At 37.6% G+C, this 12,453-nt stretch overlaps 1 protein-coding gene across 1 annotated transcript in view; it reads left to right on the forward strand.

Moving 5' to 3' along the window:
- LOC125238075 overlaps positions 1–9,056 on the forward strand; it is a 115,878-nt gene extending 106,822 nt beyond the window's left edge. Inside the window, exons 7-8 of the mRNA XM_048145364.1 lie at positions 5,463–5,605; positions 8,868–9,056. Of these exons, the coding sequence (XP_048001321.1) occupies positions 5,463–5,605; positions 8,868–8,981 (257 nt within the window). The 3' untranslated portion in view covers positions 8,982–9,056. The remainder of the gene's footprint in view (positions 1–5,462; positions 5,606–8,867) is intronic.
- Positions 9,057–12,453: the final 3,397 nt, after the last annotated feature.

Here is a 12,453-nt window from a genome sequence, read left to right on the forward strand (position 1 = left end):
ATATACTCGCCTACTCGATGGAAAGAGTTCGTTTACTTGACTTGGTGAGATGTTGGCGTACCTCGCTAGAGAGCTGTTTGCAGTGAATAAAACCGTGGTAGCCAGACGCTTTAATGCTTTAAAATTGTGTGTAAGGCGACTATGGGATATGGGTTAAATTATGGTGTAGGCGAGAGGCTGGCAACCTGTTACTGCAATGCCACAGTTTCGTTTTCTTTTAACCCCTTATTTGCCAAGAGTGGCCCTGAAGCTTCAGTAGTTTCATGTTCTCTGCCTACCCCTTTATGAGATACAGGCGTGATTGTATGTATGTATGTATGTATGTAAAATTGTGAACCAAAAATGTCACATGAGTGATTATTTATACGTGAAATAAAACTGTAATGTCATATTTAATAAGAAGCTCTGAGTTAGTTATTGGTCCACTGACATCAGTGTAGTACGAATCTTCTGAGATGGTTTTTGGCTTTTGCCGTAATCTGTTAAGCCTTTGTTTCTATTAAGTATAAATAAATGTATACCTATATAAATTTACGAATTGTTCTGTGATTGTAATTATAATATGTAAGCTTGACCTGTAATTGATATTATTAATAAATATGAGTATGAGTATGAGTATGAGTATTTACAGCTGCTAGCTCCCGTCTTCACGGCACGCGCTAAAGTATCAGTGTAGTTAAAAATCAACTATCATGATAGCAATAAGGTTCAAATTTATGGAACAGTTTGCAGTATGCAGGTAACTTTTTTGAAGATGACAGAACGTGTTATCTCCGAAAGGGCTTTTTATGGATTTGAACCTTATTACTATCACGATAGTTGCTTTTTAACTACACTGAGACTATAGCGGGTGCCGTGGTGACGGGAGATAGCCGCCGTGAATAATAGAAACAAAGATTTGTTCAACAGATTACGGCAAAGGCCAAAAAATCATCTCAGAAAATTCATACTATACCTAGATCTGACATTGTACCGATATGAAATAAACTATAAAAGTATTTCAAAACATCTATATTCTTCAATGCCTGTAAATTGTATTACCCAACATACCCGAGCAATATCAGGCCCCGTAGCCGAATGGCATTTCTCCGACGCCAAACGAAAGCGATACGCCGCTGGCTCTGTCGCGCCAATACGCAAGCGCGATAGAGATAGATATCTACTAGCGCTTCGTTTCGTGAGCGTTTCGTGAGCGATTGTGCCATTCGGCTAGCCACCCTGTTCAGATAGCTCGAGTTTTGAGCAAACAGGCCTGAGTCAATATAGTAATGGAAGGCCCTGAGTGCGGTTCAATCGCGAACACCGCATATAAAACATTCGCACATAGAGATGGGCGCTGACGGGTAAATACCGGGAAAATACCCATATCTACCCAATCTACCCGGTATTTACCCGTATCTACCCAAATGAGCGGGTATAAAAAATAATCTATGAAATTAAAGATTATTCTTAATTTACATGACTGAAATATATTTTTCTACTAAAATAAATATATATATTTGACTAACTAATATTAAAATGTTAACAGAGATTCCAAATATTCCATATATCATGTGTAATTTACCACATTCAATTAAAAAGTTGTATTCCCCAGATGTTTTAGGCCCACTAAGTATTCAAATAACTTACTTAACTTAAACACGGTGGACAGACAAATTCAAATTCATTAGCCAATGAGGTCACAGCTTTGCAAAACGCCAGGTAGGTGCATCCGTATTGAAAGGGTGCAATAAGTCACTTGACCGGTCAGTTACTTTTTTTTATTTTTATTTATGGGATACTTATACTTTAGTTTGTACTTAGGTAAACAAGCGCCACGTCCATGTGTGATTTTAATTAACACTTGCTTTGAATTCGGACTGTAATAATGCCTTCTATGTGACTTCGGCTAGATACTGGACTTCGGCTAGATAGTAGGCTTTACCAAACAAACAGCAAGTAACATTTTGGTTTTCGACGCTAAAAGCTACTATAGATGTCGTATAAAGGTTTTCGGCGTGACCGCCTGTCATATAAAAGCCTCCAGTAACACCTTTTAGCTCTATAAGCTTGTACCGCTAAAAGGTGTTATTAGAAAGTGATGTAAACGTTTATATCACCATTTTATAGAGCCGCTATAGGCCTGGTCTATAACAGGATCAAATATGACTACTATAGGTCTATATTATTATTGTATAATAGTGTTAGGAATCACTGCTATGCAATCAATTTGCGCTATTAAGGTTCCCGACCAGCCGCTATAGTTGTTGCGTTATACAGCTAAAAGGTGTTATTAGGAAGTGATGTAAACGTTTATATCACCATTTTATAGAGCCGCTATAGGCCTGGTCTATAACAGGATCAAATATGACTATTATAGAACAATATTACTGTATAATGGTGTTAGAAATCACTGTTATGCAATCAATTTGCGCTATTAAGGTTCCCGACAAGCCGCTATAGTTGTTGTGTTATACAGCTAAAAGGTGTTATTAGGAAGTGATATAAACGTTTATATCACCATTTTATAGAGCCGCTATAGGCCTGGTCTATAACAGGATCAAATAAGAACAATATTATTGTATAATAGTGTTAGGAATCACTGTTATGCTATCAATTTGCGCTATTAAGGTTACCAACAAGCCGCTTATAGTATTTTTAGTAGTTGTGTTTTAACAGATTTAAAACCTAACTATACCACTATTTTGGGATATAGTGGCTTTGGAAAACACTGCTATAGTATTTAACACTGTATAGTAGTGATATGAATACCATTATAGAGCTATTTTGCTGTATAATGAAGTTTTCAGGATACGTTTATATAGCTTTGAAAAGGTTATAGTCGTTTTCTAATGCCTTTTATATCTCATCGCCGTATACGCCACAATGACTCTTTAAATATCACAGACCTGTTGAATAATGGTTTCGGTATCTCTTTTAAAACACAATAGCGTTATAGCTGAGTTTACTATATGTTTTATAAACCAAATCAGATATATAAGAGTAGAAAACGATTACTTTTAAAGACCAAAAATGCGGTATCTGGTTCCGTACAGTGTTTTTCTAGAAATTAACTTTAAAAATACACATAGCGACCAATTGTAGTTTAGATTTGTCATACTAAAAAGAAAACAACATTTATTAATACTGTTTAAAAGATCTTTCTATAGTAAAACATTGAAAACAAGTATTGTTTTCTATATAAAGAACTTATAAGTTAAACTGGATCATAGTTAAATTCTCATGCAACCCTAATTGAATCCACGGTGGCGGGCTTATGGCAGTGAATGCGTATGATAAGTGATATAGTCGAACTATAAAAGCGTATGTTTTACTTCTTGGATCCATAGTAGAAACTATGATGCCAATAATTTTATTGTATTAAATTATATTTATTTATTTTATTCAAAACATGTATAAATCGAGGGCGCATTTAAAATACTCCATTAAACTAATATTCTTTTAACGGTAAAATTTCCATCGCATACCTTTTTGCAGTAATGATGGAAGTATACGAAATCCAAATTATGTTAATTGACACTAAACTTCACAAGTTCACACGCCACTTTTCGTTAAGTTCCTCGTTTAGAACAGTTTTTAGGGTTCCGTAGTCAACTAGGAACCCTTATAGTTTCGCCATGTCTGTCTGTCCGTCCGTCCGTCTGTCCGTCCGTCCGTCCGCGGATAATCTCAGTAACCGTTAGCACTAGAAAGCTGAAATTTGGTACCAATATGTATATCAATCACGCCAACAAAGTGCAAAAATAAAAAAATGAAAAAAAATGTTTTATTAGGGTACCCCCCCCTACATGTAAAGTGGGGGCTGATATTTTTTTTCATTCCAACCCCAACGTGTGATATATTGTTGGATAGGTATTAAAAAATTAATAAGGGTTTGCTAAGATCGTTTTTTGATAATATTAATATTTTCGGAAATAATCGCTCCTAAAGGAAAAAAAAGTGTGTCCCCCCCTCTAACTTTTGAACCATATGTTTAAAAAATATAAAAAAAAATCACAGAAGTAGAACTTTATAAATACTTTCTAGGAAAATTATTTTGAACTCGATAGGTTCAGTGGTTTTTGAGAAAAATACGGAAAACTACGGAACCCTACACTGAGCGTGGCCCGACACGCTCTTGGCCGGTTTTTGTTAAATATTACACACATTAAATTATTTTAGAAATTTCGCATTAAAAGGGACGGCAACTGCTATTATAGAACAAAATAACCTGTATAACGGAATCTCAAATGCTACTATAGCATAAATTGATACTATAATAGCGTTACTGTGTCCTCTATGTCAACAAATTAGCACAATAGTCATCATTACATCACCATTATAGACCTTAAACGTCACGGATGTTACTGCTATAGGCCTATTATATCACTAAATGGCTGCATAATTGCGCCAAATCGGCTTACAGTACAAATATAGTCTATTTATAGGACCATTTAGTGTGATTTAATTTGATGTCCTCGACCACTATAGGACCAGAAATTGTTACTTGAGAGGAACTATAATAAGCACACAAAATTTCATCCCCATCGGTTCAGCCGTTTAGGAGGAGGAGGTAACAAACACACAAGCATGTCAATGATATTTAACAAATTCCTTATTCAATACAAATACTTCGATATATGTTTATAGAACTATATTAATAAAATATAAATATAATATACAATACCAAGAAAACATTTTTTCACGATTAAATTCAATTTATGACCCATTTTATAACAATATTTATTTATACCCACCCATTAGGGTAGAAAAGGTAAATATCGGGTAGATTGGGTAAATACCCGGTAAATACCCGATATCTACCCCGGGTATTTTCCCGCCGCCCATCTCTATTCGCACATGCTACTGGGGCCTCATTCGACTTACAATAACCGTCAAACGCGCATCATTTTAAAATCGGAACAGTTTGAACAAGTGGGTTGCAATCTTTTCAATACATTCCGTAGAAGATTTATCTTCAAAACATGCATTTACCACAAATGTCACTACAACACAAATTAATTATTAATATAAATAGATACGATCAAATTTCGTCCTAAAGCCTGTTGTCGAGTATAGTTATGTGCTCAATTTTTATGTCATATTCTTTTTATAGACGTTAAACGTTCGTGAAACATGTTCAAATATTTACCTAATAAATATAAGTACTGTTGTACTCACATTAAACTTATATTGACCGGAATATAGACCGTGATTACCTTTTTGATTTTTGTCGAGCTCTCGATATTCTATATCCCGGTCCCGGTCCCGGTAAATATAAGTCTAATGTAAATAATCGTGAATCATTCAAAACTCTTATTGTACTCACGTTATTATACCTCTGTTATGTGTCGTTTAGGAGACCCGTCATCAGGCGTGAGTGCTCGTGGTGGTTAGACTCCGATGAAGTACAACAGTATATTCATTACACATTTACTTGAAAATGTCAATCCTACTTGACATTATTTTATTATCTGTGGCAGAGGGCAAAGCGCTAGCGACGTCCCGCGACTGCAAATTCATTGAGACTTCATCCGGCATTCAGCACAACGTGGATGAGCTGCTGGTCGGTATCCTCAAGCAGATCCGCCTCAAGGAGACACGGGAGAAAAAACAGGCCAAGAAAGTTGGGAAGGTAAATGACTCTTCATCCTTATACTCGTGCCAGGGATCATCAGAGCCTGAAGGCCGCTTTGAAATCGGATCCCATTGACGTAGACACTATGAAAGCGATGCTGATCGGCTTCAAGGAGATACGGGAGAACATACAGGCCAAGAGTTGGAAAGGTATTGTATCTTTTTTTAGATATCCAGGCATTTTGCCACGTCATCTAATTTTAAAAAGTGGTACTGGTCGACATTCTCAAAATGAATTGCTAGAAGAAAGAAGCAAAGAAAGTCGAAAAAGCAATATCTTTTCTTCCTTGCATCAGCCATTTTACTAGGTTCATAAGAGCGTTGGGTCTACTTAGGGTCACTTGCACCAACGAAAATGGAGGATTAACCCGAGGTTAACCCACCATTTTATATGGAATTTGACAGATGACAGCCCACTAACCCTGAGTTAAGTGGTTGGTGCAAGTGGGCCTTAGAGAGTTAAGCGCCAGAGACTGTAGTTCATCGAGACATCGTCGGGTATCCACACACGTGGACGAGCTGCTGGTCGGCATCCTCAAGCAGATCCGCCTCAAGGAGACACGGGAAAAGAAACAGCCCAAGAAAGTTGGGAAGGTAAAGTATATTCATCCTTGCAATATAAAAAATAAAAAAAATAACCACGGCTATCTAACCTTCCAACCCAGAGAACAAACTAAATCCTCCAGCAGATCCGCCTCAAGGAGAAACGGGATAAAGAAACGGCCCAAGAAAGTTGGGAAGGTAAAGTATATTCATCCTTGCAATATCTAACCTTCTAACTATCTAACCTTCTAACCCAGAGTACAAACTAAATCCTCAAGCAGATCCGCCTCAACTCCTTGAGCCTCAACTCTTTGTCTCCACACGAGAGAAGAAACAGGCCAAAAAAGCCGGGAAGGTGAATTATATATATATATATACATCTCAATATCCAGGCATTTTGCCACGGCTATCTAACCTTCCAACCCAGAGAACAAACTAAATCCGAAACAGGCCAAAAAAGTCGGGAAGGTAAAGTAAAGTGTGTGAAGAAAGTTGGAGAGGTAATGGATCTTCCTTCCATTATCCTGGTATTTTGGAACAACTTATATAGAGAGTCCTTTTTGTCGAATCCCATTGGCGAAGACATTCTCAAGGAGTTAGAAGAAACATGCCAAGAAAGTCGGACGGTAATTTACTTCTTCCTTGCGTTATCCAGGCATTTGTCACGGCTCATGAGAGCCTGAACTCCACTTGGTCAACACATTTTTTTTTGCGTAAACTCAAGTTTTATGAAAGCGACTGCCATCTGATCGTCAGATGGGGAGATCTTGTACTGGAAACCAAAGTCATTTTGGGTTTTCACACCAACCAAGTAATTATCTGATAATTTCACCAACAAGTTTAGTGGTCTAGCAAAATATGAAATAGCATTTCGTACGTCAGTTCCAAAAAACATGAAGGACCCAGCAACCTCCGAATTGAAAGTCGCACGCTATTCAAGCTAGGCCACCACCATCTTAGATGAATAAAATGTCCTAATACAATCAGTAACCTATGCTTCAAAAAAAAATAGTAATATTACTTAAGACTTGTAGTGTTGCACAATAAAAGATAAATTATATTTAAATGTTAATGATATAAATAAGAGGATCGCCGCTAATATATATATATATATATTGTCGGGGACAGGTCAGGATTGGCACCATTTTCAGACATCGGGGCGTTGCTGGGTCATCGAGGATTGAGACAAAGACGATAGTAATCAACGATTTATTTTACACACTTTAAATTTTACAATAACTGATAGGTAAACAACTTGGTTTAGAACAATTATAGCGTGGACAGTTCCGAGGAGGCTCTAAGACTTCTTGTCTCTAGCGTGGTCCGCCAGAGAGTGCTGGGTCTCAGGTATCCCGGCTCCGTCCTAGCGCACGAAGTGGGGACAACAACTGGTTGGGTGGACAACTGGTTGGTTGTGACGTCAGCTGTCCAGCTGCAACTCTTCGCGCGCTGCGCTATAATTGACTGTCCGTGCCAATATCCGGTCTGTCTCCGACATATATATATATATATATATATATATTTGGTTTTATCTTCATTCTTAGTATTGGAAGAATTATGCATTATGAATTTCAACTTAAGCTTACTTATTGGCTTCAAACGAAGTAATTTAAAACGAAAATCGAATGTCAAATTCTCTGTTAACGAATTTCAAGCCCCAAGGCAATAAAAGAAATATTAATCCCAGAGATTAAAAGAAAATCCAATTTACACAACTCACAAATCAGCGAACAGAAGTAATCAGAACCAAAAATCAATTAAGATTTTTCGTTTGAATAAATCAGCGGGCCGACCGGCTCAAAGGCTCAAAGCCAACCATCAGAATTATTGACATAATTAATGACTGTTCCAAAGAAATGGTCGGAAAATTTTCGCTTTCAATAATTAGAGATTTTAATGGAAATTAAAATACCAAGTATAAGTATGATTTTAATCTATTTGTAAATGCGATGACCTTTAGGTACGGACGAGGGGAAAAATGGAATTACGCATACCACTTGGAACGGACCCAAGTGGTTATGTGGGACTCCTTGTTAAGGGCTAATGAGGCCCCAAGTCTACCCACTAAACCACTAAACGACCCTCGCCATCTGCCGCCATTGTGCTGTAGCGGTGGGCTGCAGGAACACTTGCGCTTTTCGTCTACAGTAGCGAGCCTCGCCCTAGATCGACCCTTGATTTTTTTTTGAGAGGTGAAACGCATCACCCAGATGCGTGGATGGGCCTGAACCTATGTGGGACTCCCTAGACTAATGAGACCCATGGTTAACGCCGAAGTACTTACTGTTCGGTAACCTCCCCAGGCAACTGGCCGGACTCTGACCCGACTTCTAGAGAGACCACCCCACCACCTCTTCAATGGGCTCTAGATTATATGGATCCAACAGATCTTCTTGGCAACTCAACGGGGCAAAGTTGCCTGACACTTGCCTAAACTTGTTTGCAGTTGCACTTGCCTAAGGCATTTGCTTAAGATCGACAAAGTATTTTGCGGAATAAGGGCCAGTTGCATCAAACATAGTCGTTAATAGGCACATCAACGTCACGCAGCAAAGGTCTATGGACCTTCCTATACATAACAAAATTGTGAACGTTTTACAGTAACAGACGGTTTGGTGCAACCGTCCCTAAATGTATATGATGAAAAAGGGTGTACCTACCTGATTTACAAAGTAAACATTTTTCCCCAGGAATCCAAGCCTTCGAAGCTGGCCAGCTCCAGGACCCACATCTCCCTCAGCATCGCCAGGGAACTGCTGCAGAAGATCTGCATCAACGACATATCCAAGTCCAAGTCGTGTGAGAACCTACATGTCCTTTAAATGCCTAACAAATATAGGAAAGAGATCGGACATGTCAGGCAATTTGTATTGAATACGCCTGTCGTGTGAACCCACACACACTTGTAAATACGAGTAGACGCTCCTATTGGACTATTGCCATAGACTATAGAGGAATAAGTAAGGGAAGAATGGTAACTTCACACATCAGTAAATGCGGGTTATTTGTATAGGCATAGTTGTGACATCTAGCGACAATCACGCGTCAAATAGCGTAAATTATCAGTACTGCCACTTGTCAATAGATGTCGCAACGAACGAAAAGTCTAATGCTCACCAATTTTTAGCTAATATACGATAGTATTAATCAGTATTCTGTTTTCAATTCCTTTTGCTTTTAATATAAGTTGTAAACTGTTCTAATATTAAATTTTTGGCAGACGAGACATAGTTGCCACCTAGTATCGAGTAGTGGTACTGATAATTCACGCTATTTGACGCGTGATTGTCGCTAGATGTCACTTAACTATGCCTACACAAATAACCCGAATTTACTGATGAGTTACAACTCTTCCCTTACTTATTCCTCTATGCTATTGCGCAATACACGCGCACTTTCCATGTGTGTGTACATGCAAATGACCAGCGAGTCGTGTCATCGCGCACGCACACAACGACAACCTCTGTGCTCAATGACATTGAGCTAACAAGCGCGACACGGCCGGCGGCGGCTTGTCCGCTCTCTAGAATAAGGATGACGACTATTTAAAAAAAATGGCATTCTATTTAGTCCGTCAGTTAGATCGTCCAAAAAGACTGAACACATATTTTTCGTTTTTTCTAATTAATGAAAAAATACAAAGATATACACCCTGCTTTAATTGAATTCCGGTAACTTTAAGGGAAGATTCTTTAGTTCAAATACAATTAATTTCTCTAAGAAACTGGCCTCTTAATTCTTACGGTTATCGAATTATTAAAAAAAAATTACTGAACAGGTGTGTGGCATCCTTTACCACTTCCTAATGTTATTTGTTTTGACATGTGCCGTCAAACACTTGACAATGACTTTAATGTTATGATTAAGGTACTCTCACACTAATTAATCCATTTATTATGTATGAAAACTAAAAAAATATTTTTTTTTTCGAATTTAACAAAAAGCTATATACAGGATGGTTCCTGATGATGAACCTAACTGCGTGTCAAATTTAACGGAAAACAAGAAAACACGGTGTAGCGCATCAAAGTTCCAGAGTGGGGGCTTGTGACGTCACTTCAACGCACTGTACCGTCATCATTTTTCGGTTACGAGAAAAAAGATAAAATACGTGTCTAAAATTTTTTGATAATCTAACTGACGGACTAATTAGTTTTTTTAGTCGTCTCGTCTATTGTATGCTCTGAGGGTTGCTTGGATCAAGGGTCCACTAAGAGGTACTGAGGTTGCACGGCTCTTTCTGTTCAACTCTTATGACCAGCCAACGCATGAAACACGTAAAGTGGTGCAAAATATGACTTTTCCATCAAAACTTACCATGTTGTTGATCGATAAGATCGATTTCACAATTAAACTATGGAAGAACTCACTTACTTTTGATTGAGAATACCTACAGGATGGTCCAAACCTGCCGTCAAAATTTTTTTTTATATTCCTCACATGAGCTATCCGAATATAAGTAAAGTACCCCATGTACTATATTGGCCGATTTTTTTTTGTAGTTTTCGAGTTACGATTTTTTTTTATTTTCTTCCTTCTGGACCATCCTGTATAGTATGTAGAGGGTGCATGACTCTATGCAAATTTTTATCCTGCGTCAATATCCATTTTCCACACATTATATGGCCACCTATAGCCTGGAAAATGGAGTAGAGTATTAATAGGGGCGCCACCGTCTAAGATGTAAGCCGTTTTGCATGTGGCAACTATTGAGTGACCTACGACACCCACGGGAAGAAAGGGGGTGGTGAAATTCTTATTTAATCAAGAGTGAACAGGCATCTTCTGGGCGAGCCCACTCCATCGTAGGCGTCTTTGCCTTTGCCTAGTCTGTGGCCAAGAGTAAGCCCATTTATAATTTAAAAAAAAACCGTCACTAGACGGGACGAGTCGACCGTGGGATATGGGTTAAATTGTGGCGTAGGCGAAAGGCTGGCAACCTGTCACTGCAATGTCACAATTTGGATTTCTTACATTCCCTTTTTGCGAAGAGTGGCACTGAAACTATAGTTTATGTGCTCTGCCTACCCCTTTATCGGATACAGGCGTGATTATATGTATGTATGTATGTATGTAACTATTGAGTGAGTCACTTTTGTATGAGGAAAATAAGTGTTGCTGTGATAAAATAGTGTGATTTCTACTCTTTATTGGCAAGCTATTTGATAGGTGAAATTTATATTTTGCACCACTTTTCGCGATGGAGATTTACTTTCTTTGTCATATCAAAGATAACTAGTTTATCCTTGAATTAATGAGATTTGTGTAATATTTGTGTAATAATAGTTAATGAATGTAATAAAAATGGTCAAAGGACTCAATGGCATTTAATCTCTTGTTGATCTTATGGATCATTTTTAGAATTTGGGACCCATCAATTAGCGTAAGTTGTTAACAAAAATTAACTCACTGTCAGTTTTGTGACGATAATTAAATTTCTATAAAAATATTGTTTTTGTGTTAATTAAATAAACTTTAAGTGATAATCTACATTCAGAATGTGAAAAAAGTAAATTTTTAGACCGGTTTTATGCTTAATTGTCGTCACAAAACTGACAGCGAGTTAATTTTTGTTAACATCTTACGCCAATTAGGGGGTCCCAAATTCTGAAAATGTCCTTATAACAAAATGAAAATTGTCAAAGACAGAGTATTTTCGTATTAATAAATTGATGTTACCTTTAGAAAATGTTTAGAAATCTATCAATGACAATAGGAGCGCAGTCGAAGTGACAATCGTTGACGCTAGGTGGCGATCGAAACGCAGTCTGTCTCTGTCGCGCCACTACAGAAGAGCGAGAGGGAGAGCTAGCTGAGCCATTTTTTTTTTTTCAAAGTTGTCCACCCCACTTTTTTGTAACATGGGTATTTTTCACGCGATTCATACTCAGAATCTTTCGATACTGATAGGAGAAAAAAAATGTCTCAATACTTCCATACATTTTTCAATCCTTCCATTCCGTTACCGACATACAAAATGTATAAAAAAATGGTAATGGAATGGGAAAAAAACCTTGGGACACTTTTTTTGCTACTTATGAGGATTGAAAGAGCTCGCGATTCTCAGTGGAAACCACATAAAAATTTCCAAATAAAAAAAATGTGTGGGGAGGGGGCAACTGATTTTGATGAATATTCGTGTCAAATAATGTCTGATTTTATTTACCTATATTTATTTAGGTTACTGGTATATCTGACACCTGAAGTTCATTTGGGCCTCATTGGACTCGCATTAACAGTATTAAAGTCGAATATTTTTTAAATCAACAGTGGGTTTTGATACTTTTGATCATC

The sequence above is a fragment of the Leguminivora glycinivorella genome, chromosome 22, assembly GCF_023078275.1.
Source record: "Leguminivora glycinivorella isolate SPB_JAAS2020 chromosome 22, LegGlyc_1.1, whole genome shotgun sequence".
Taxonomy (NCBI): Eukaryota; Metazoa; Arthropoda; class Insecta; order Lepidoptera; family Tortricidae; genus Leguminivora; species Leguminivora glycinivorella.